General features: G+C 35.8%; 4 gene segments (V, D, J or C); 2 read left to right on the forward strand and 2 right to left on the reverse strand.

Annotated features, from left to right (window-relative positions):
* Positions 1 to 8,496: 8,496 nt before the first annotated feature.
* Positions 8,497 to 8,960, forward strand: LOC135781087 (Ig kappa chain V region K29-213-like). The segment is given in 2 exon segments: positions 8,497 to 8,545; positions 8,644 to 8,960. Coding segments are annotated over 2 exon segments (366 nt in total).
* A 2,246-nt stretch (positions 8,961 to 11,206) lies between these two features.
* LOC141281477 (Ig kappa-b4 chain C region-like) lies at positions 11,207 to 13,107 on the reverse strand. The segment is given in 2 exon segments: positions 11,207 to 11,677; positions 13,089 to 13,107. A coding segment is annotated over 1 exon segment (249 nt).
* A 581-nt stretch (positions 13,108 to 13,688) lies between these two features.
* On the forward strand, positions 13,689 to 14,157 carry LOC141281479 (Ig kappa chain V region S211-like). The segment is given in 2 exon segments: positions 13,689 to 13,737; positions 13,841 to 14,157. Coding segments are annotated over 2 exon segments (366 nt in total).
* Positions 14,158 to 21,511: 7,354 nt separating this feature from the next.
* Positions 21,512 to 24,299, reverse strand: LOC141281480 (Ig kappa-b4 chain C region-like). The segment is given in 3 exon segments: positions 21,512 to 21,904; positions 23,793 to 23,844; positions 24,258 to 24,299. Coding segments are annotated over 3 exon segments (417 nt in total).
* Between the last annotated feature and the right edge of the window lie 205 nt (positions 24,300 to 24,504).

Consider the following 24,504-nt stretch of genomic DNA (forward strand, 5'->3'; position numbering starts at 1 on the left):
AGAGTTAGTCACAGTGTTTTACTATCAGTCACAATGCGGTGAGATTGTTTAATTAGCAGCACAGTGCGAAGAGATTGTTTAATTAGCTGCACAGTGCGGTGACAGTGTTTAACAAGAAGTCACAGTTAGTGAGTTTTACTAGCAGTCAGAGTCAGTGACAGCGTTTTACTAGCAGTCAAGTGTGGTGAAAGTGTTTAAGTAGCAGTCACAGTGCGGTGAGAGTGTTTAACTAGAAGTCACAGTTAGTTACAGTGCTTTCCTAGTAGGGGTGGAACGGTACACAGAAGTCACGGTTCGGTTCGTACCTCGGTTCAGGCGTCACGGTTCGATTAAATTTCGGTACAATGGAGGGAAAAGCAAAACAAAAATGCAGAAGGCAATTTTTTTAGTACTTAAGCTAATCTTAAAAACATAGGTGTCCTTATCTGTGTTATTTTGAGATGTCATGAATATGAACTGAAATGCATTTAACATACTATCTCGTATTACAAAAATCAGGGATGTGATTCTTCCGGATTAATCCGGAATTCCGGATTATCCGACCTGAAAATCTGACCTACGTGAATCATGCAGATACGTAAAAAATAGGGGGGAGGGGGGTATCTCACAGCCGTCACCATGGTAATCCGGGACGGAACCACAATCGCCGTCCCCGCGCAACAGGGCCACACCGGGCGGCACGTTAGATGACAAAGAGATGCATTTTCCTTCCTTTCCAAGTATCAACAAGGACGTGTTTCCGACCGTTCGCAAATGGCGGATGGCGAAGTATGATTGTATTGGTCAGATCAATAAAGCTCCCTGCGAGGGGTCCTGCAGTGTACCTCAGTCGCCCTCGCGGTACAGTGGTATCGTGAAAAGAACATCTCCAGATCGGATGATCTGGGTATGTATTATTGCTTGTGTCTATCGAAAAAGGAATCACGATCTCGATTCATACCCTGCATTCAGATGCACGTGTTCACGTATTTACATTAAAACAATCCAGATGTTATGTTGTCAAACTTGCTTACACTCACACTGTGCAAAACCAAACCCTATTCATTCACCAATCAGACCCGATCGTTTCTCTCCTCTCTTCTCCTCATTTGCGACGTTTGGCTGTCACCCGCGTGACGCGAAACAAAGCGGCAAACATATTCTGCGTGATTCACGTAGGTCACATTTTCAGGTCGGAAAATCCGGAATTCCGGATTAATCCGGAAGAATCACATCCCTGAAAAATGTATACCACTTTAAGTAATCTTGTATTCATCTTACATACAAATATGAGTTCAAATGTATTACAAGTGTTACCTAAATACATTTTAAAATTACATTTTGGCCTTATTTCATATTAATGTACTAAAGAACAAAAAAAATAGGCTTGTAGGATGAATTAATAAGGTGTGTACGACTTCACGGGGCGCTGTAAGAAACGTCAAGTGGATGACGTCAGAGTAACGCAAGAGCGATTTGAAATCAGCATCCTCTGCAAGATTTCTCGCGGTACTCTGACGCTGACGGCGCTGCGTAAAGTTGAGCACACTTAAAAAAAGCAGCTGGACTCGACAGAACTGCCCTGTATTTGCCTGCGCTTTGTCCATAAATTGTATATACAGGACAATTTATCTCCTACTTCTCAGCGTGAGAAACACAAAGTGTGGCGTGTGAGCGTGTAAACTAACTGAAATGCGTGTGTCTCAAGGTGAATGCGTGAGACTTGAAAGCCCTCATTAGATGTATTTCCACTCACATACCCAACAACTGCTGAGCAACGCCCACACACAGTCCTCGTCTTTACCAACACTCTCTCGCCTGTGCTACTATAACTGACTGGAAAACCGTAGTTTTGCCAAACTTGCGATCTTAAAAAGGCCGGCGGATCTCCTAACTCCTGTGGAACATCACCACTTGCCATACTCGCTGTCGCTGCTCGCTCACTCACTGACTGGACCGGCGTCGACCTGACAAAAAACTGCAGAGTGACAGAGAATGTAGACAGGCTCTGATAAAGCGCATACATAGGCGGAGCTCGGCTGCATCGGTGCCAATCAGAGCTTCAGAGCTAAAGCGGGGCTACAGATTAGCTGTCCATAAAAAGCCCGCGTATCTAACAGTAGTTCCACATACATTAATTATTTTGCACAAAAGTTTTTTTATTTTCATACCGTGCATTCTCCATTTAAATTCATGCACCGAACCGTGACCCCCGTACCGATTCGGTTCGAAACGAATACATGTACCGTTCCACCCCTATTTCCTAGTAGTCACTGTGCGGGACAGTGTTTACCTAGCAGACACCGTATAGTGACAGTCTTTAACTAGAAGTCACAGTATGGTGACAGTGTTTTACTAGAAGTCAGAGTTAGTCACAGTGTTTTCCTTGTAGTGACAGTGCAGTGAGAGTGTTTATGTAGCAGCACAGTGCGGTGACAGTGTTTAACTATCAGTATGGTGACAGAGTTTAATGGCAATCACAGTGCAGTGAAATTAGTCAGTTTATGATATTTTGTTTTACGTGGTATTGCTAATGAATAGCCAAACTCTTGAAAACGAACTGTAGCAACAGTTTTTATCTGGGTAGGACCTAAACTCTGCAGGACAGTGGTTCTCCAAAAGCAGAGTTCCCTTTACCTTGGTCATCATCTTTCCAGGATACAAACAAACACTTCACTGGCAAATACCTTCTTTGTTCTATCATCTGCTGGACAGTTGAGCAAACCTTCTGTCTGTTTTTCATCTTAGAAGTTACCTGTGAAAAGTGAATCAAGCTTTAATGATGAACAACGTATTCTTTGCTCTTGTGTAATTGATAGTACTTGTGCAATAAGTTATTTCACAGAGCAGATGTTTACATTTAGGCTTAGTCCAAGACCAAAATTTAAAGTCACGTGATTCTTAGTACTGTGTGATGTTATCTAGATCAGTGGTTCTTAAACTGATGTATGGTGAATTTGCCTTTCCAGCAACTTCTATATATTTGACCTCTTGCCAACAGTGACAGAGTTAAGAGACCGGACTCTATGGTGGTTTTAACTTTATTTGTAGTATTTCCAGCTTAAAAACACTACCCTATCGCTCACAGCCCAGCACCTGCACCACTTTATGCGTATCGTGCTGACAAACATACACCTGATTTTACTGCTCTTGCGAAATCTAAAAACATATTGTCTTATTAGAAGGTAGCCTAATGTTTGCCAATTATTAAGATGGCTGTTTTAGTTTAAATAGGGCTACTGTAATAATTAGCTTTGACAAAAAACAGCATAAAACAATTATGTTCCATATTATAAACTTTTTTGTTATGTGCACCGAAGTGAGTAAATGAGTTAAATTCTCAATGAGTGTGATATGGATCTTATTTACCTATTTAAATGTAGAATAAAGCTTACTTGGGCATCTTACAATGCACTTGTTGTTATGCAATTTCTTAAATACAACATATGAACATGTCTGGAAGTAGAAAAAGCCTACTTAGACATCTGGCAATGCACTAATGTTGTTGAATGCAGTTTCAAAATACACGTTTGTAGAAAAAGCCTATTGTACAATGCACTGATTTTGTTTTTATGCAGTTTCAAAATATAACATTAGTATGTTTAAATGTATGAAAATTTAATCATCATCACTGTTATATCTTCGGACCCTCATTTGAGATGCTTTTCATGAACTGGCCCCCACGACAAACTAATTGAATAGCCCTGCAGTAAAGTAACCGATGTTAATTCGGGTTTTTGCTCTTTGCTGATCCAGACATTTTTTGTCATGGTTTGACTCTGTTTACAGAGGAGACATGAACGCGCTGATGACGTATGATGTCTGCGTGAACGCAGTGGCATGCAAAACACGTTCACAGAAGAGGAGCAAAAATTGCATACGTCCAATTATTGTATTTGGTCCAAGTTCAATGATTTGTTGAATGTTTTGGTCCTACACCTTTCACAGATAACATATTTATACAAATAGATTCAAACACATTAACATAGTGATTGCTATCAGGATGTGAGGAGACTTTTAACCAGCATAACTAAAAAAATTTCTAGATCAAATCAGACCCTGCTTTTAACACTGAAACACTTGTTACAGCTCGCTACGCACACAAAGGGTGGCAGTTACATATGTTTGTTTCGGGGAATCTGCTGTTTTTTACAGGCCTGTGAGGTTAAACTTGGCTGAACTTATGGGGACGTTGGTATGCTGTGAACGAGAGGATGCCGTGCGCTGAACATGACAGGCTCCAAAGAAACTGGGGCTGTTCATGTCTGAGCAGTGAACGAAGTGAATTATGTTACAAGGCAGATGCCAGAATGAGGGTCTTTTCATGTATGGGGAGCGGCTGAAGCAAGCTGTGATCTTACAAAACTGAAACCTATGGTCTGTCTATGTATTGTGCACACTGTGGCGAGTTGGTGGGAAAGGGAGGCTTATACACGTGGCTCTCTCTGCAGTGTGTTGTGGTCACAATCAAGAACAGGGCTGAGAGCTGTGCGCTGTGTTAAGACGGATCGCTGCACGGGGGGCAAGGAATGAAGCGAGGAGCTATGTCCATGTAAATGTTTACCGGCATGCATGCAAGGGTCATGGGCTTTCTGTCCGTAATCCGTGCGATTCTCTCTGGTGATGATTCAGCATCACGATGTGGAGATAAATAATCTATGAATTTACCACGTAGACAGGCTATATAGTGTTGGAAGGCACTTCTACACAGCGTTATGGTCGGCATTGGTCAGTACACTGGCATTGTTCAATAAAGCTTCAGAGAAAAGGAAAGTGGAAGAAGCTCCCATAGCTTCTGACGCAATATCAAGAGACCGTTCTTGATAAAGGAACAAAATAATTTGCAAGACCTGAAGGAAGAGACAACTATGAACAACTATCACAAAACATTAAAACAGGCATTTATCATTCAGGTAACATCAAGCAGTATTAAGAAGAAGCTTCATGTAAAAACTTAAACTGGATTATTTTTGTAAATTCAGTTATTATTGTGTTGGGGACTATATGTAAACCACTGTCATCTAAAATAACTTGTTCAAGTTAGCATTAAATGAAAAACAAACTTCAATTTTCATCATTCCTCTTATTTTTATTAAATTACCAAATATAGATGTATTGTAAACTTATGACCACAACTGTATGTGAGCAAATGTAAAGAAAACATGTTATCACTATCGATCTATTCTAAAAATCTTGATGGGAATAAAATCAGTACATTTATAAGAGGGTTTAATTACTTAATACAACTATATGATGAGAAAATCAAACCTTATGAAATGAACCATAGTTTAAGTAGTTAGCCTATTTTTTAAATAAAAGTAAAACTATAGAAACCCCAGATTTACCATGGTCTTCTGTTACTATAAAACCATGGTTTATTTTCCTCAGGGAATGACAAATAAATATTACAAATAACGTAGTTACAGTTACAGTTTTACCATGTAACCACAAATTAACCATAGTTTTGCTAGTGTAACCATAATTTAACCATGCTATGTAAAACTGTGGTTTCACAAATGATAATCTGCCAAAAAAGACATGGTTACTAAGTTACACTTTTACTATAGTAAAACCAAGGTTAATTTTCATAAGATTGCTAATGCTAACGTGGTAAAAACAGTTTTAAAACTTTAATAGCAGCTGTTTGCTTAACATTGTATAAATCTTACCTGGAGTCTTGTAACTTTGATGATTTATTTGATGATTTAATCGATGATTTATCCTCACATGTGGTCTTCTCAGCAGATTTTACTACGTTAATCCATGCATCAGTTCAATCGATCTGAAAGTGTTTCCAATCATATTGTTCCTCTGTGCTGTTATTGATATAGTTGTGGTATGAACACTGCGATCATTTTATATTAAAAACGATTTTAGAACTATATTTTTATCGTATTCGTCCTTGATGTACATAACACAATCCTTTGACAAATCCCGAAATTATGAGGACATCTGGCTGTCAGCCAATCGGAAGCGGCGATTTCATACACACACATGAATATTAATTAGGAGGTGCAGTACACCAGACCGGCCTACAGGGGCGCAGTCTCGATACACACGTCATACACAAAGTCTGGTCATTGTGACTTATGGAGACTTTCGGAGAAAATTAGAATTTAAGCTCCTCCTACCCCTAGAAGCACTTCTACATTGCCCGTATTATGAGGACACCGACCCTGTCCTCATAATACAAAATGTCCTCATAGTGTGGCGTGTATTCATATGAAATGTCCTCGTAAATCACAAAAACCAACACACACACACACACACACACACACAAACACACAAACACACAAACACACACACACACACACACACACACACACACACACAATTAGCAAGAAACCGTCAGGAAGCAACAAGAAAAGGTCATAAAGTAAGCTAATGTTGACAGCTCTGGGGCATCATTTATAAAACTGTGCGTAGGATCCTTACTTAAAGTCTACGAACGCACAAAAACCAAAAATGACATACAGCAAAAAATATGAAGACTTATAAAACAAAACAACGTTCCCTTTATAAATCACAGATCACCTGCAAGTGTGCGTACATGAATCATCCTAATATCCCACCCTGCAAGCTCATTCTCCTGTCAAGTGTGTTTTTTTATAAATCCCAACCTTTGCACGCTTTATAAATGAGGCCCCTGGTTATTAAGTAACAATTTCTTGAACTGGATCTTAAATGTACTGTACGTGTTCAGGTTTCTGATGTTTATAGGAGTAAGGTTCCATTCAGTAGCAGCTCGAAAAGAAAAAGCTGTTTGACCAAAAACACTTTTCCTAAGGGGAATGATACAATCCCCCCTCACTGCACCTCTGGTTTTACTATAATCAGCTGTTCAAATGTTGATAAACTGATGGAGGGGAGGGGAAGATGAACCATGAATAATTTTATAAGCAAGACATAGATTTGAGAATTTTACCATGTTTTCCCAACTGAGTAATCTATATTGTTGTAGTATTGGACAATAATGAATAATGTTCGGTTTCTTATCCAGAATTTTAACCGTTTGTTTGTTAAGTGATTGCAGTGGTTTCAGAGTTGTAACTCTAGCTTGTGACCAAACGGGCAAACAGTAAAAGATGTGGGAAAGATTGTCCATTAACATCATACAGTGTTAATAATCAGCTGGATGTAAACTTTGGAACTGTGTTGTTTTTATTTTGTTGAGGACTATGTACACATATTTGATGTTAAATAACTTGTTCAGTGCACTACTACGTAAGGAAAAACTTTAATTTTCCTAATATCCCACCCTCACACAAAAGATGCTTTCCAGCAGGCGTTTTACCTTTCGTTGTAAACTTGTGGACCTATTTTTCCAAACGCCTCACACCCGTATATTCTTCCGTTGAGAGCTTGAATAATAGACACTCCAGCCCAGTTGGTGGCGATAATCCGCCTTTGCCAAATGCAAGAATACAAACAACCTTAATACCGTACCTCACAGCACATCTAATACAAGTCAATGGAGTTGGACAAAAACTGCGATAAAACCTGTTGGAAAGCATCTTTTGCAGCGATTTTTGTGTGAGCATACCAGTGAACACCCCTGACCACTCGGTGAGTTTCACGTCTTTGTAAACAAAAGTTTAATGCATGTTAGGAAGGATTGTTCCAGTGAAACTATACAGTTATTGTAGAGGTGGGAGGTGATACAAGAAACACCCGAAAATTCTCGGGCCAGCATCATATGTCCAAATTTCAGTCAAAACCGTTCTATTTCAACATAAACAATCTGAAAACAGGGCTTTAAGTGTAAAATACCGAACTTGTCCTTTAACTGAAGAGCAATGAAAATAATTTTGTGTCTTATTGTATTGGAACCACAAGGTGGAGCTCGTGGACAAACAACAGACGTCAGAAGAAAACATTACATAAGTGAATGTAAATAAAACGATGGATGTCCAGGTGTGATTCTATATCCAAATATCTGTGACATTAACATCAGATTGTAATACTGAAACCCAGTGGTTGTTGATGTTACCCAAACGCTCATCTATGATAACCTGTATGACCTTCAGTAGGCATGAGATACGACTGATTCTCATTAATACACAGGTTTGATCTATGATAGAGGAGTTCAGTAGAGATGTGTGAGATCTGAAAGTGTGACGTTACACAGGTCTGCATGAATATGATGACATTTTATAAAATACATTAATTTACCATGAATTCTGTGTAATTAAACCTAAAAAAAATAAGGCTACTAACCAACAGCACTACTTTGTATAATTTAATGTTTTGTTTAATTATAATGTTAAGTTGGAGAACAGTTTGTTTGTCATACATTTTCTCCGGGGGGGTGGGGGGAATGAATGCACCGTACATGGTGAAAAATGAAATGAGAAAGTCTGTTCAGGTTAAAGATGTAAATGAAGTGAGAGTGAGTTTGCATTGTGTTGTCATGCTTCAGTGATGTGTGAGTGTTTATAGTGCTGTGAGTTTAACACTTCATGACTGAGATCAGAACAGAACAGAATCTTCATCATCACACAAACCAAAAGAACAACAATGACTTTCATCATCATCTTCATCTGGACACTCACAGTCTTTACTCAAGGTTTGTGTTATAACATTTTATCATCATCATTAATTCATTGAAGAGTGAAATATTGATTTGTTTCAGTGTTGTCTTATATTTCATTCTTGTTGTTTCAGTGTGTAGAGGACAGTACACTGTTACTCAGAGTCCATCAATAACAGCAGTTCAACCAGGACAACAAGTTCAAATAAACTGTGAAGTCAGCAGTAGAGTGTCTAGTGGTAATCGTTTAGCCTGGTACTTACAGAAACCTGGAGAAGCTCCTAAACTCCTCATATATTATGCAACAACCCTCTACACAGGAACTCCATCAAGATTCAGTGGCAGCGGATCAAACACAGATTTCACTTTGACCATCAGTGGAGTTCAGACTGAAGATTCAGGAGATTATTACTGTCAGAGTTATCACAGTGGTGTTGTGTTGACACAGTGATAAAGAGTGATACAAAAACCTCTGTCAGTCAGACTCACAGTGACTGAACTCATACACCTGACAGATACTGCAGATGATGATGCTGATAGTTTATTTAACTTACAGATTATTTATTTTGAACTATAGTTTATTTAAATGACAACTTTATAGACAATTATACAGGTAATAGATTATTTTTGTAAGTTTAAAAATTGTATCATTGATTTATTGTCTGTCTATTAATGTCTGCTGTGTTAAAGCAGCATGATTTTTATTATTATTGTACTACAGTTTAATTCACAATATAAAAAACGAATGATAATCACTCATATAGGGACACGTCAGTAAGAATCATTGACCACATTTACTTGAACTCTCATGATGTGATTATAATGGGATTTTTGCAATATTATAGATTACCTCGTGTATAAGATTAAAAATGTAGTAATTTATTATTCTGTCACAACCCCGTCCTGTACCATCTGCATTCCTGTGCTCACTGATAGATCAAAGATTATTGGCAGAGTTGTTTATCCAGTACAGTGCGGGTTAAATGTGGTCTTCTGATTGCTCAGTTTTAGTGATGCGTGTGGGTTGATCCAAAATGAGTGAGTGCCTGCGGTCACCCGCGGTTACGAGTTATCCAAATATATTTTAAATGATATTCAGGTCACGGTCGGTTGGGTCGTTTGAAATAAAGATGCCAATTAACTATTTAAAACAATTTAAAATGCGGGCCAGGAAGCGGTACAGGTCGGGTACAATATTTTTTTTTGCGGTCTGACTTGCGGGCGGGTTAGTTGAAAACGGTCGTGTGCATGTTGTTTATACATTGACCCGCACATCACTGGTCAGTTTGACTGTATAATGTTTGGGTTTCTTCTTCTTTCCAATTGGCGGTTCTGGACAAATTTCACTAGGGGGCCAAGGAGGGGCCAGTGTTTAACCAGAGGGGCACATTAAAAAAAGGGCAACAAATGATATTTAAAGATTATAGGGGTGGTTACAGGAATTAGTTTAAGCCAGGAGTAGGACTTAGTTTATATAGAAAATTTTACTAGTTTTAACAAACATGCCGTACTAAAAACATTACTTGTGTGCATTTTGAAGCAAAACAAAGGGCACTGATGTATTTTAAGATATGTCAGTGCAAGTTGTTTTCAGTTTGGACAGCTCTTACATTTATTTTAGTCTAGGACTAGTCTAATTCCTGTCCGAGAAACCGCCCCTTAAACTTTATTTTACTTAACAAACATATAAACATTTATTTTGTACAAGAGTGAGTGCAGGTGCAGAAGAGGAGCTGAGCTCTCATCAACACCGTTGTTCAGTAGTCAGGACACTGATTAGGGAGTCGGCCATTTTAGTGCTGTTTCAATCTCAAAATCCTTCAGTGCACTGAAATGTTAATTACCTAAAAATTCCCACAATGCAATGCAAAAACCAGTGAGCATCGATGGTCCACATGCTCCCTTACCGGAAATCACGTGACCTTTTCTGAAGCCCTCCAACCGAAAATCACGCAAGCCTACTCAATAAACTTCATGAAATGCAAACTTTTATGAAGACAAACGTTTGTTTTAGTTTTAATATAAACACACATCGCTAGACAGTTAAAGACCGCAATCTACTCAATATTTAAAATATGTGAATAATAAACACAATTAATTGTGAATAATCAGAAAATAAAAACTGCATGTGGAGAGTTACTGTGATGAAGTCCTTACTCTGATTATTGGTAAATGAAGTCATTCAGTCAACAGCTGTGAACACCCAGACACATGCACACATTTTGTTTTGTTTGTTTGTTTGTTTAGCCAGCCAAATAACAGGATTAACTGGGGAAAAGTTGTAGACTGAAATGTCTGTGTGTATCGGCTTTGTGTGCACCCGCCGCCGAATCAGAGTATGATTAAAGTTAGTGGATGCGGTGTATGGATGTGTATGTGCGCCAGTGTTGCCTGCTCAGGGTGGATGACAGTCGTGCTCCATCACAATCACAGATACTGAAGGAGTTACATGAGAATAACTATAACTAATCAAACTAAATACACTAACACATCAAACATATTTGATTGTCTCACATGTTTCTACTTCAATATCTCTTCAAGACATTTCCTTTCATCATTCCATGTCTGAGGTTCCTCATTTGACTGACAGTTATGTTAATTTACTTCATCTGCAGGTGTTTTCATGCTTCATTGAGTCAGGTTTATTAATAAAATGTGAGCTTTCATATTCAAAACAGACAAAATGAGTCAAAGACATAAAGATAGAATATGATTTTATTTGATGAATTGTCACACAATCATGAGTGAATGAATAAAGCAGACATAGACTTGTGTTGTTTGATGTGAGAGAGAAATGAAGAGAAACACAGTTAGTCTGTTAGTCTTGATGTGAGAGTGAGTGGATCTACTGTGAACACTGATCTCTCCTCAATTCTCCAGTGACTTTATCACGCTGGTCTTTCTGTGTGAGCTCACAGCTGACTGAGATCACTGAGCTCCACTCCTGCTCAGAGAGAGTCAGACTGCTGCTCCAGCTGTACAGACCGTCCTTCTCCAGGAGAGCAACACTGCTGTACTGAGACCTGCTGCTGATCCCGTCCACCTTCCAGTTCAGACTCCAGTCTGAGGGGAAGCCCTTGTTGGCCACACACATCAGTGTTGCTGTTTGCTTTGTGGAAATCTCTTCACTGGACGGCGGCAGGACGCTCACTTTAGGACGACTGTTGGCTGACAATCACATCAATAATCAATAACTCAAACAAGAATCTGTGTTAAACATAAAATATCTTGATAATAAATAATAAATATTTTGGTCTCCTGAATAATTTTAAGGTTATTTAATCATATATGGCTGAATTATACGGCTAATATAATTTATCTCTTTTAAGGTGAAAGTTCATATTCACATTATTGCATTAAGTATTTTATTTCATTAAAATACTATTTGTCAGGTTGAAAATGATTGGTTATTGTAAAAACAATAATGATAACACTTTATTTTACAGTGTCTTACACATTACATGTAATTTTTACAATAAATTATGCATAATTACATTCAACTAACCCTAAACCAAACCCCAATCCTGTACTAAGTAAATTTTGTTAATCATTATTATTCAGTACTTAAATGTATAATTACATTGTAACAGTGACATTGTAAAATAAAGTAACATTGTTCAAATAACAGATGTTATAACATATTTATAGTTTAATTATAATATGCAATATGTATGTATTATTTGTAAATAATATAAAGATATAAAATCTAAATAATATAAACATGTTGTACAGAATATAAGTTTGACCTGTGCTTCTGTCAACACTTTTAACTTAAATTTTAGTTTTAGGTGAATATATATTCATTCATGTTACAGATAAAAAAAATATATATTTTATTTGCCCAAATACACATTAACACATTTATAAACAAGTGCAGTTAAAAGAGTTTACCTTACAGTTCACCATAAACTATTCATAAAATGATAATGTTTTTGTAACTCAATTTTACATTTGTTGCTCCATAAAGTTAAAATCTCATAATAAACTCAATAATAAATTGAAGCTGCACTTTGTTAACAAAATGTTGAGTCTAAACAGGATAAGATTAGTTGTCAGGGTCCAAATGAATATTATTAAATTTGCAACAAATTTTGGAACAGATTGGAAAATTTGACAAACTGTATGTACAAATGAATATTAGTCACATCATTACATTATACCAAAACACTACAGTCAAAATTCTAAGGTGATCACAACAATGTATTATTAATACGTAAGGGATATCAATGACCTGTCATGCATTAAATGATTTTAACTGCACAAACGCCTGACGTGAAGTGGAGTGCATTAAATTCTTTAATACAATGCAGGCCATTGATTTTAAGTTAAAGTTAAAGGCAAGTTAAAACTGGTATTTCTCTTTACAGTGCAGTATTTGACCAAATTGCTAAAAATATTTTCAGTTACTGTGCACTAAACTATTTTATTTTATACTTTCCAGCCAATCAGAATAAAGAATTCCAAAAGACTATGGAATAAACTTAAATAAAGTGAATTACATTAATTGTTTTATATCTGATGTATATATTTAGAAAAAAATATTTATTGTATTAAAATTATTATTGGATTATTTACTCACTGCCAACATCCAGTCTGGTGCCGCTGCCGAAAGTCCACCACAGTGATACAAACTAATAGAGCGACTGTACAAAAACCTCTACACACTTGACTGAACACAAACTACAGCAGAATATACAACACTAACATCACACAACACAAACAAATATTGTGAAGATCTCTGAATGATTTATGTCTAAATAATAAACAAAAAAACTATTTCAAAATCTTGTTTGTTATTGCTTGATCAATGTATTTTTTCCACTTTTTTCTTATCTGTATCATTATTATTTTTTACTTGTGTGGACACTTTAAACATACATGCACAAGCACTTTACACAAATGATTTTTGCACATAATAATAATAATGTTTTATGTTCATTCAAAACTTTATTATTGTTTAAGATTTAAGTTATGCGTTATAATATATTTAGCATGCAAGTCCAATAAATAATAATAGTGTATTAGTCTGTACGAGCAGAAGTTTCCTGTCGTCTTCTTTGCATTGTGTTGTCATGCTTCAGTGATGTGTGAGTGTTTATAGTGCTGTGAGTTTAACACTTCATGACTGAGATCAGAACAGAACAGAATCTTCATCATCACACAAACCAAAAGAACAACAATGACTTTCATCATCATCTTCATCTGGACACTCACAGTCTTTACTCAAGGTTTGTGTTGTAACATTTTTATCATGATCATTAAATCATTGAAGAGTGAAATATTGATTTGTTTCAGTCTTGTCTTATATTTCATTCTTGTTGTTTCTTTCAGTGTGTAGAGGACAGTACACTCTTACTCAGAGTCCATCAATAACAGCAGTTCAACCAGGACAACAAGTTAAAATAAACTGTAAAGTCAGCAGTGCAGTGTATAATGGTAATTACTTACACTGGTACTTACAGAAACCTGGAGAAGCTCCTAAACTCCTCATATATTATGCAACAACCCTCCAGTCAGGAACTCCATCAAGATTCAGTGGCAGCGGATCAAACACAGATTTCACTTTGACCATCAGTGGAGTTCAGACTGAAGATTCAGGAGATTATTACTGTCAGAGTTATCACAATGAACCCACGTACACACAGTGATAAAGAGTGATACAAAAACCTCTGTCAGTCAGACTGCACAGTGACTGAACTCATACACCTGACAGATACTGCAGATGATGATGCTGATAGTTTATTTAACTTACAGATAATTTAGTTTCTACTATAGTCTATTTAAATAACAACTTTATAGATTTTATCATACATCTAATTGGTTAATTATTTATTTATCTATTCATTTCTGCTGTGTTAAAACAGCTTCAACATGGATGATTTTTATTCTTATTGTACTACAGTTTAATTCACAATAATTTAATACTCATGTAGAGAAACATCAGTCAGTATCATTGACCACGTTTACATGCACCCTCATAATGTGATAATAATGTGATTTTGGCAATATTGTGATTATAGTTTACCTTGTGTGTAAAAATGTAGGAATTTATTACTCTGTCACAACCTTAATTTCTGTCCTGTATCATCTGCATCGCTGTGCTCACTGATAGATCAAAGACTTTTGGCAGAGTTGTTTATCCAGTATCGTGGGCGTTAAACGTGGTCTTCTGATTGGTCAGTTTGAATCTATCATGATGGGTTTCTTCTTCTTTGGGCCGGTCTCTTTGATCTTTGCTCTTGGACTCGTCTCATTCTCTGTGCTCTTCTTCATTACCTGAGCTCTGGGGTTCAGGCTATTTGGCCAAGATTTCAGTTCTCAATGGTGACTCTCTTTCTTCTAAACTTTCTTTCTTTCTCTGTTCTCTATCCTATCAGGTAATATCTCAGACACATTGGAAACAGTTCATCGTAGATGTAATATTTAATATTTCATGCATAGTGTAACCATTTCAATTATAACTGAATCCAGTTTTAGTGCCAAAAGTTTTAATCGCATCTATACCATCAGGGCCTGAAATTAACACCCGACCACGCGCCCAATGCGGGTGATTTTTGCAATTGGCGGGAAACACTGTCAATCTACCGGCCACATTGGTGGGTAGCCAATGCGAATCAGTGATGCGCGGATCAATGCATAAACAACTCGTACCAACCGACATTTTTAACTAACCCGCCCGCAACTCGGACTCGGATGAACCCGTGCATCACTGATGCGAATTAAGTGATTCATTGAGAGGATGCGACATTCATGCGACTGGAAAGAAGATGAGGCACTTCTCTGACTACGTTTGGATGTGCGAGTAAGTATTAAACTGTTGTTTAGATGGGATGAGAATGCAGAGTTGTGCTACTGTGTCTTATTCTGTAGTATATTCCCCCCTAGAAATTTTACGTTCCCATAACGTTTTCAGAACGACCCCACTGGTGTTAAGGACGTTGCCCAGTAAAGTTCCCAGAACGTTATGAGACAGACGTGTTGTGGAGTACCCTAAAGGGTTGGAGGACGTTATTTGGCAGACCTCCACGGAACATTCAGGATGTCCCGGGAATGTTAAGAGAACCATATTTTAGGTTGAAATTTTACGGTCCCATAACGTTCTAAGAACGACCCCGCGTGTTTTAAGGACGTTGCCCAGTAAAGTTCCCAGAACGTTATGAGACGGACGTGTTGTGGAGTTCCCTAAAGGGTTGGAGGACGTTATTTGGCAGACCTCCACGGAACATTCAGGACGTTCTGGAAATGTTAAGGGGACCATATTTTATGTACACTTTACGTTCCCATAATGTTCTTAGAACGACCCCACTGGTGTTAAGGACGTTGCCCAGTAAAGTTCCCAGAACGTTATGAGACGGACGTGTTGTGGAGTTCCCTAAAGGGTTGTAGGACGTTATTTGGCAGACCTCCACGGAACATTCAGGACATCCCGGGAATGTTAAGAGAACCATATTTTAGGTTGAAATTTCACATTCCCATAACATTCTCAAAACGACCCTGCTGGTGTTAAGGACGTTGTCTAGTAACATTTACAGAACGTTATGAGGCGGACGTGTTGTGGAGTTATTTAAAGGGTTGAAGGACGTTATTTGGCAGACCTTCACGGAACATTCAGGACATTCTGGAAATGTTAAGGGGACCATATTTCATGTAGACTTTACGTTCACAAAACGCTCTCAGAACGACCCTGCTGGTGTTAAGGACATTGCCTAGTAAAGTTCCCAGAACGTTTTGAGACTCACCCACAACTTATCCAGAAGCCCCCCCAAAAAAGCCGTGACTCAACCAATATATAATTATACTGTGAAATTTATACGGTTGGTGTGGTGGAGGATAAAGGAGGAGATAGAGATGATGAAACCAAAATGATAATCTTTAATTAATATTAAACAAGGCACATGGCAACTGGTAAACAGCAAAACTCACAACACATCACTACAAACAAGAACTGACCTAGACAAAGGGAACAGCAGGGTATTTAGACAATTGAGTGATGAGGGGGATGACTGTCAGGTGAGGATAATAACAAACACAGTTCAGGTGAGAGAGTGAAGAGGATTATGGGAAATTAAGTCCAAATGAGTGATGAACGGTGAAACATGGAGAAACAAGCTTTAACAAACTGGGACTGTGACAGAAATGTATCATTGAAAAACACAGAAAATAATCGAAGTGGAATTACAGGAAAAATAAATAGAATGTCAAAATCTGGCAAATAAACAGAATGATAATAAAAAAGCTACAAATAAATTGCCAAAAAATACAAGAATAACATAAAAGCTAACAAAACCCCACATTAATTAAATTGTTTAAAACAATAAAGATGCAATTAAAACAAAACATTTACAGTTGAAGTGCATAAAATGTAATAACAGAATCCAATATACAAGAACTGGTTAAATAAAATAAAAAAATAACCCACGAAATATAAAATTCATGTTTACAGATGCAAATGTGTATTAGATATACAAATGTAAAAAATAACACCATGCAATAAGGTCACAAGCTTGATAAACATCAACCTTTAGGAACTTCAATCTCCAGGTCTGGAGCCTGCCGAATAAGAGCATACAAATACAAATCCAGTTAAAAAATAAATGTACATAAAATGCATAAGTAAGGGCAAAAACACATAGTACAAAACATCACAAGTCCAAGAACTTTTTTTAACATTCAAATCGAGATGTGAAAAAATATGTTGGAAGATTTCAGACTTCCAGATAGATTTTCAAATTACCAATGTAAAGAAAAAGCAATTACAAACTACAAAATTGTTAAGCTCCAAAACTTCTTGGTCAAGTATTTTTTATCACCTGTATCATTATTTGCCATTATTCTTTACTACTTCAAACAATGCAAGCTTTTAAGCCAAAACACTTGTGCTTTTGTATCTAATACTAATATTAGGCAAATTAACCCATCCAAGAAATGAACCCATACAAAACTTACCAAATTCAATACATTCAATATTGTAATTTAAATCAAATTGCACAAAGATAAATAATGAACATGACTGTTAAGTTTTTAAGTAAACTTACATAATTCTTTACCCAGATTGTAGGAAGATACACTTCTTCAGGTTTGACGAAGTGTGGTACATGACTTCGGCAAACCAAACACAAACATGAGTTCATTTTAATTGTAAAAAAGTAAAATAAAAGAGTAAGACAAACACAAATTTATGACTCTTAGGTATTAAATTCATTTACAAAAGCATTTTCAAAAAGATTTTTTGTTTTGTAAACAAAACATATGATCTTTGGTTGGCTTCTTTGTGGTCTGGGCATTAATTTGTTTTGTAAAGATCGAACATCTTATAGATTTCTTTAACATCCTCTTTATGCATATTGTTTTGTAAGCCTGCATGTTTATCGCTACTTTAAATGGCAAATAAGAATTTAATACTAGCACTTGCAGCCTAACATAGAAATAAAAAACATCACATAAAAGAATAGCAAATAAACAGAAAAAACATTCATGTAACTCGCTGTAGAACAACAAGTGAAATCTATGTAGGTTTAAAAAGAAAAGTATCTTAACTTACCTTACAGTATTATATAAAGACAAAATGAAGATCACACGTCGTCATGTGTGGCAGTTTGTATTTCATGCGACTTCCGGGTCTTCTTGTAAGCTGTGGCATTATGGGAAAGTTAGTCCTTTTCATAAAGCGGATTGAACGCTGTTGCTGTTAACTGACTACTGTTTCCAAGATGCATTGCAATCTACATCATCATATTTGGAGAGTACTACATAATACATATTAGTAGCTGATGTACGATAGTACAGACTAAATCACTCATTTAGTTTTCTTCATTCTGAAATCATTTATTTATTACTTTGTTTGTATGGTCCACTGCACATTGACACATCCTTTGTATTAACTGCCTAAAAAAATAACATTTTCTAAGTGTAATTTCATATTATGTCCTCCTAGTGATATCAGGAACATTATTAAATGACCAACAGAGGACCATGTGGGAACATTCTATTAATGTTCAAAATGTCCTCTTTGTAACGTTGCCATGTGACCACAGAATAACCAATATGGGACGTCCCCCTACAGTCATATCGGGAACGTTGTTATCTGACCAAAATACCATGTGGGAATGTTTTGTTAATGTCTCAGGTGTCCCCCTAAAGTCACATAAGGAACCTTGAACTGCAAGACTTTAATAACCAACAAAGGATGTTTTAGGAATGTAACTAATGTTCTCTAAAGGTTCAGGTCTTTTCACCCCCTTTAGAGAACTTTTAGGGAACGTTGCGAAAGGTCACGAGAACGTCACCTTCTACATGGGTTAACATACATTTTGCGAACAGAGCAATGAAAAACAAAGTATGTGGGGCGACTGTTTATGTGAGCAGTTTGGAATTCCCCCTCCGTCTATGTGTGCACGCGGGTTTAAAGATGCAATTTGTATTATCCGCGCCGCTAGAGGGCGCCAGATCAAATAAATAACAATGACGTAGATTAATGACGCTCTGAAGCAGTGTAGACTGATGGGATTTATTGTTGTCTTTAACTCAAACGCTGATGGCCATCAATCAGATGGAACGAGAAATCATGTTCCACATGAGGTAAAGTAATCAAGTTTTATAAATGTTGTGTTTGATGACATCGTTTTTTTTTCATTATGTAAGGTTTTATGTAATGTTCAAAACGCAATTGTTAGTCATAGATGTTACAGTATTAGTCCAATTCGATGGTTTGTTAACACAGCACAGAATTAAGTGTTCAGATGAACAAACTTAGCATAAAAAAGCAAGTGGCCCGACAGACGCTATTACTTCCGCATTTTTTGTCCACGACACTGTTGTCATGTGGTTTTTATGTCAGTAAAGGCGGTAACAAAGGGTAAAGTAGATATTACCGTCATTTACAGGCGACTACACTGCCCCTTGTCACTGTTTAGGGCAGCAATTTTCTCATAATTTACAAGATGAAAACATTATAGATTTTGTTAGTAATCAGCTGGACAAAATATATAACACCAGACTAGTGGTTTTTGGATATTTTACTGCAAATATCTTACAAATTGTACCTTTAAGGGCACTCAAAACAATAGTGCACATACGAAGACACGCGTTCCAAAAAGCAAGCTTACAGAAAATCTTTCTGTTCTTGACAGGGCACATATAAACAAAATGATCTTCACAGTATTATTTTTCTAATAAAAACATTTCTTTATGTCTTAAGTGTATGTATAGGGAGTCAAAAACCAGTCTGTGCTTATTTGTTCTTAAAGAGACAGTAACCTCAATTAACCTACTTAAGTCTGTGTCATTAATGTTAATCAAACAACCTGAGACAAAGACAAAATCAGTTTTGTAGCTCTAAAAAAATAATTATATTTAATTCATACAATAAAGACAGTAATCATTCATTATTCAGGCAAAAAAAAAAATGGCTGGTAAAAATTCACTGTGGCAGGTGGTCAAAAAAGTTAACTTCAGGCCCTGTATAACGAACTGAAGTGTGTGTTTTGGTCACGCAAAGTCATACTTAAATATTTCTTTAATTTGATAAATAAAATTATAAAAATGATAATGTAAACATGAGGCCATATGTCTCAAGCAGTTGTGATCCAAATTTTAAGTTAAAATCACAAAAAATGAGGTTTGTGTAACACTTTTAGTGGTTTTACCAACAACGGCCACTAGGTGTCAACGGTTTGCTGCATTCTCTTGTCACAAATTAATAAAATACTGTCACTGCATTATTATAACTGCTAAAACGTTTTGAAATATGAAAACTACAATCTTGGAGCTTTCCAATGATATATAATTTGTCAACATTTTTGAAGATTTATAATATGATATTAGAATTATGAATATATAAAATTAATATGCATTCCTATGGGGGGTGGGGTCATGTAACTAAAAACTGTCACTACATTATTTCTATCATCAGATGACCTTGAAATATGAAAACTACATTCTGAGAGCTTTCCAGTGATATATAGTTTATGAAGATTTTTTAGGTTTAGAGTAGGGTTTTAGTGTTAGAAATATGTAAAAACAAATTGGGCCTACATGTTGGCCTGTGACCTTTTAGAAATTGACTCTTACTACATCACTTATTTCCCAAAATTTTGATGAAATATGAAAACTACACTCTAAGAGCTTTCCAAAGATATATAGTTTGTCAAGATTTTTTAGGTTTAGAACAGGGCATTAGTGCTATACATATGTAAAAACAAATTGGGTCCACCTGTGGCCCATGACGTTTTAGAAACTGACTCTGACTATGTCAGAATTTCCTCAAAATTGTGATGAAATATGAAAACTACACTCTTAGAGCTTTCCAAAGATATATAGTTTGTCAAGATTTTTAGGTTTAGGATAGGGTATTAGTGTTATAAATATCTAAAAACAATGTGGGCCCGCTTGAGGGCCCGTGACCTTTTAGAAAATGACTCACACTATCAATATTTTCCCAAAATGATAATGACAAATGAAAACTACACTCTTAGCTTTCCATTGATATACAGTTTGTCATGATTGGATAAGAATTCATATGCAAAACACTGAAGTAATTGTAGGCATCCCACCGGTGGGACAGTGACATTTAGCAGGACATAAATGTTTTGAAGCACAGTCTCTTCATAAATTAATCAATTACTCTCCCTACATAATTTATTTTATAAAACACTGCTGAAATATGTATTCTAGAGGCTTAGACCTTTCCAAAAATATATAGTTTGTCATGATTCAATAAACATTTACATCCAAAATATTGAAGTAAAACTAGGTGTTCCTCGACTTTTCCTTTGATTGCTCCATGTTCGAGGTTTTAAATTTGACTGACAGTTATGTAAATTTACTTCATCTGCAGGTGTTTTCATGCTTCATTGAGTCAGGTTTATTTATAAAATGTGAGCTTTCGTATTCAAAACAGACAAACTGAGTCAAAGACATAAAGATAGAATATGATTTTATTTGATGAATTGTCACACAATCATGAGTGAATGAATAAAGCAGACATAGACTTGTGTTGCTTGATGTGAGATGAGAGCGAGAAATGAAGAGAAACACAGTTAGTCTGTTAGTCTTGATGTGAGAGTGAGTGGATCTACTGTGAACACTGATCTCTCCTCAATTCTCCAGTGACTTTATCACGCTGGTCTTTCTGTGTGAGCTCACAGCTGACTGAGATCACTGAGCTCCACTCCTGCTCAGAGAGAGTCAGACTGCTGCTCCAGCTGTACAGACCGTCCTTCTCCAGGAGAGCAACACTGCTGTACTGAGACCTGCTGCTGATCCCGTCCACCTTCCAGTTCAGACTCCAGTCTGAGGGGAAGCCCTTGTTGGCCACACACATCAGTGTTGCTGTTTGCTTTGTGGAAATCTCTTCACTGGACGGAGGCAGGACGCTCACTTTAGGGGGACTGTTACCTGACAATCACATCAATAGTCAATAACTCACAAAAGAATCGGTGTTAAACATAAAATATCTTGATAATAAATAATACATATTTTGTTCTCCTAAATAATTTTAAGGTTATTTAATCATATGGCTGAATTATACAGCTAATATCATCTCTTTTAAGGTGAAAGTTCATATTCACATTATGGCATTAAGTATTTTAATATAATACAATATAATACAATTAATATAATTTTGACAGTAAATTATGCATAATTACATTCAACTAACCCTAAACCAAACCCCTATCCTGTACTTAGTAAATGTTGTTAATCATTATTACTCAGTATTAAATGTTTAATTACACTGTAACAGTGACTTTGTAAAATAAAGTACACTGAAAAAAATTATTAATTGAATTTAATCATTTTTTTTAAGGTAAGTGGTTGCAATCATTTTATTTAAGCTACAAAAAATGGATTAAATTCAATGAAATTTTTTTCAGTGTAAAATTGTACAAATAACAGCAGTTATAACATAGTTTAATTATAATATGTAATATGTATGCATTATATGTAAATAATATAAATATATAAAATCTAAATAATGTAAACATGTTGTACAGAATACAAGTTTGACATGTGCTTCTTTAAACACTTTTAAACTTAAATTTTAGTTTGAGGTGAATATAAATTCATTCATTTTACAGATAAAACTACCAAAATATTTCAATTTGCCTAAATACCCATAAACACATTTATAAACAAGTGCAGAGTTTACCTTACAGTTCACCATAAACTATTAATTATTAATATCAATTTTACATTTGTAGCTCCACATTTCGTTATATTGTCACGTAATTTTTTTAATTATTTTTTTGTGATTTTATTACGAATTTTCGCGTTTTTTCGTGATCGTATAATTAATTCCTGTTTTCGTGTGATTATCACGTATTACTCAACTTTTTGTCCTATTTTGTTACCATTGTCGCTTCAGTTATGGTTAGATTTACATAAAATTACATCTCTACCCAAACCCTAACGGCAGGCGACATATAAAAAAATAAATAGGAAAAAAAGTATTAAAAAATAAATAAAGTGACATTCAAATGCAAGCACCAAATCTAACCCTTAACCGAAGCGACAATGGTTTAAAAATAGGAAAAAGCTGTTGAGTAACCAATACGTGATATTCACACGAAAACAGGAATTCGTTATACGATCACGAAAAAACGCAGAAATTTGTGATAATATCACGAAAAAATAATACAAAATATTACGTGACTATATCACAAGAGCTTGTGAGACTGGGTAGCAGCAATATTAAAATTAAGCTGTACTTTGTTAACAAAATATTGAGTCTAAACAGAAAAAGATTGTCAGAGTCCGTATGAATATTATAAAACTTTTTGATTTTTTGAAGCAGATTGGACAATTTGACAAACTTTATGTACAAGCGAATATATTAGTCACAAAATTACTTTATACCAAAACACAACAGTCAAAATTCTAAGGTGATCGACACAATATAATTGTTAATACGTAAAGGATAATCAATGGCCTGCCGTGCATTAAAGGATTTTAATTGCACAACGTGAAGGCACAGAACTACCCGACGTGATGAGGAGTGCATTAAATCCTTCAGGCCATTGATTATTCCACTTCTTCCAGGGTCTTTTGTCAAGTTATAGTCAAGTTAATACTAATATTGCTCTTTACAGTGCAGTATTTGACCAAATGGCTAAAAATATTTTCAGTTAAACAATTTTATTTTATACTTTCCAGCCAATCAGAATCAATAATTCAAACATAGAATAAACTTAAATAAAGTGAATAACATCTATTATTTCATACCTGATGTTTATATTTAGGAACAGTTATTTATTGTATTAAAATTATTATTGGATTATTTACTTACTGCCAACATCCAGTCTGGTGCCGCTGCCGAATGTGAACCACAGTGATACAAACTAATAGAGCGACTGTACAAAAACCTCTACACACTTGACTGAACACAAACTACAGCAGAATATACAACACTAACATCACAAAACAAAAACAAATATTGTGAAGATCTCTGAATGATTTATGTCTAAATAATGAACAGAAAACTATTTCAAAATCTTGTCATGTTTGTTATTGCTTGATCAATGTATTTTCTCCAGTTTTCTCTATCATTTAGATTTTATTTTTCTACTTGTGTGGACACTTTGTAACTCTTAAACATGCATACACAAGCACTTTACACAAATGAATTTTGCACATTAATTAATTTTATTAAGATCTTTATATTAATGTATTCATTTTCTAAGGTTTTAATTTTATTCAGAATATTTTTAGCATGCAAGTCCACATTAAATAATGATAGTGTAGTAGTCTGTACGAGCAGAAGTTTCCTGTCGTCTTCTTTGCATTGTGTTGTCATGCTTCAGTGATGTGTGAGTGTTTATAGTGCTGTGAGTTTAACACTTCATGACTGAGATCAGAACAGAACAGAATCTTCATCATCACACAAACCAAAAGAACAACAATGACTTTCATCATCATCTTCATCTGGACACTTTTTATCCAAGGTATAGTTTTTTTTTAATAGAAATGTTAAACTATTGAAAATGTAATGTAAAGTTAAT

Source organism: Paramisgurnus dabryanus, chromosome 23 (assembly GCF_030506205.2).
Source record: "Paramisgurnus dabryanus chromosome 23, PD_genome_1.1, whole genome shotgun sequence".
NCBI lineage: Eukaryota > Metazoa > Chordata > Actinopteri > Cypriniformes > Cobitidae > Paramisgurnus > Paramisgurnus dabryanus.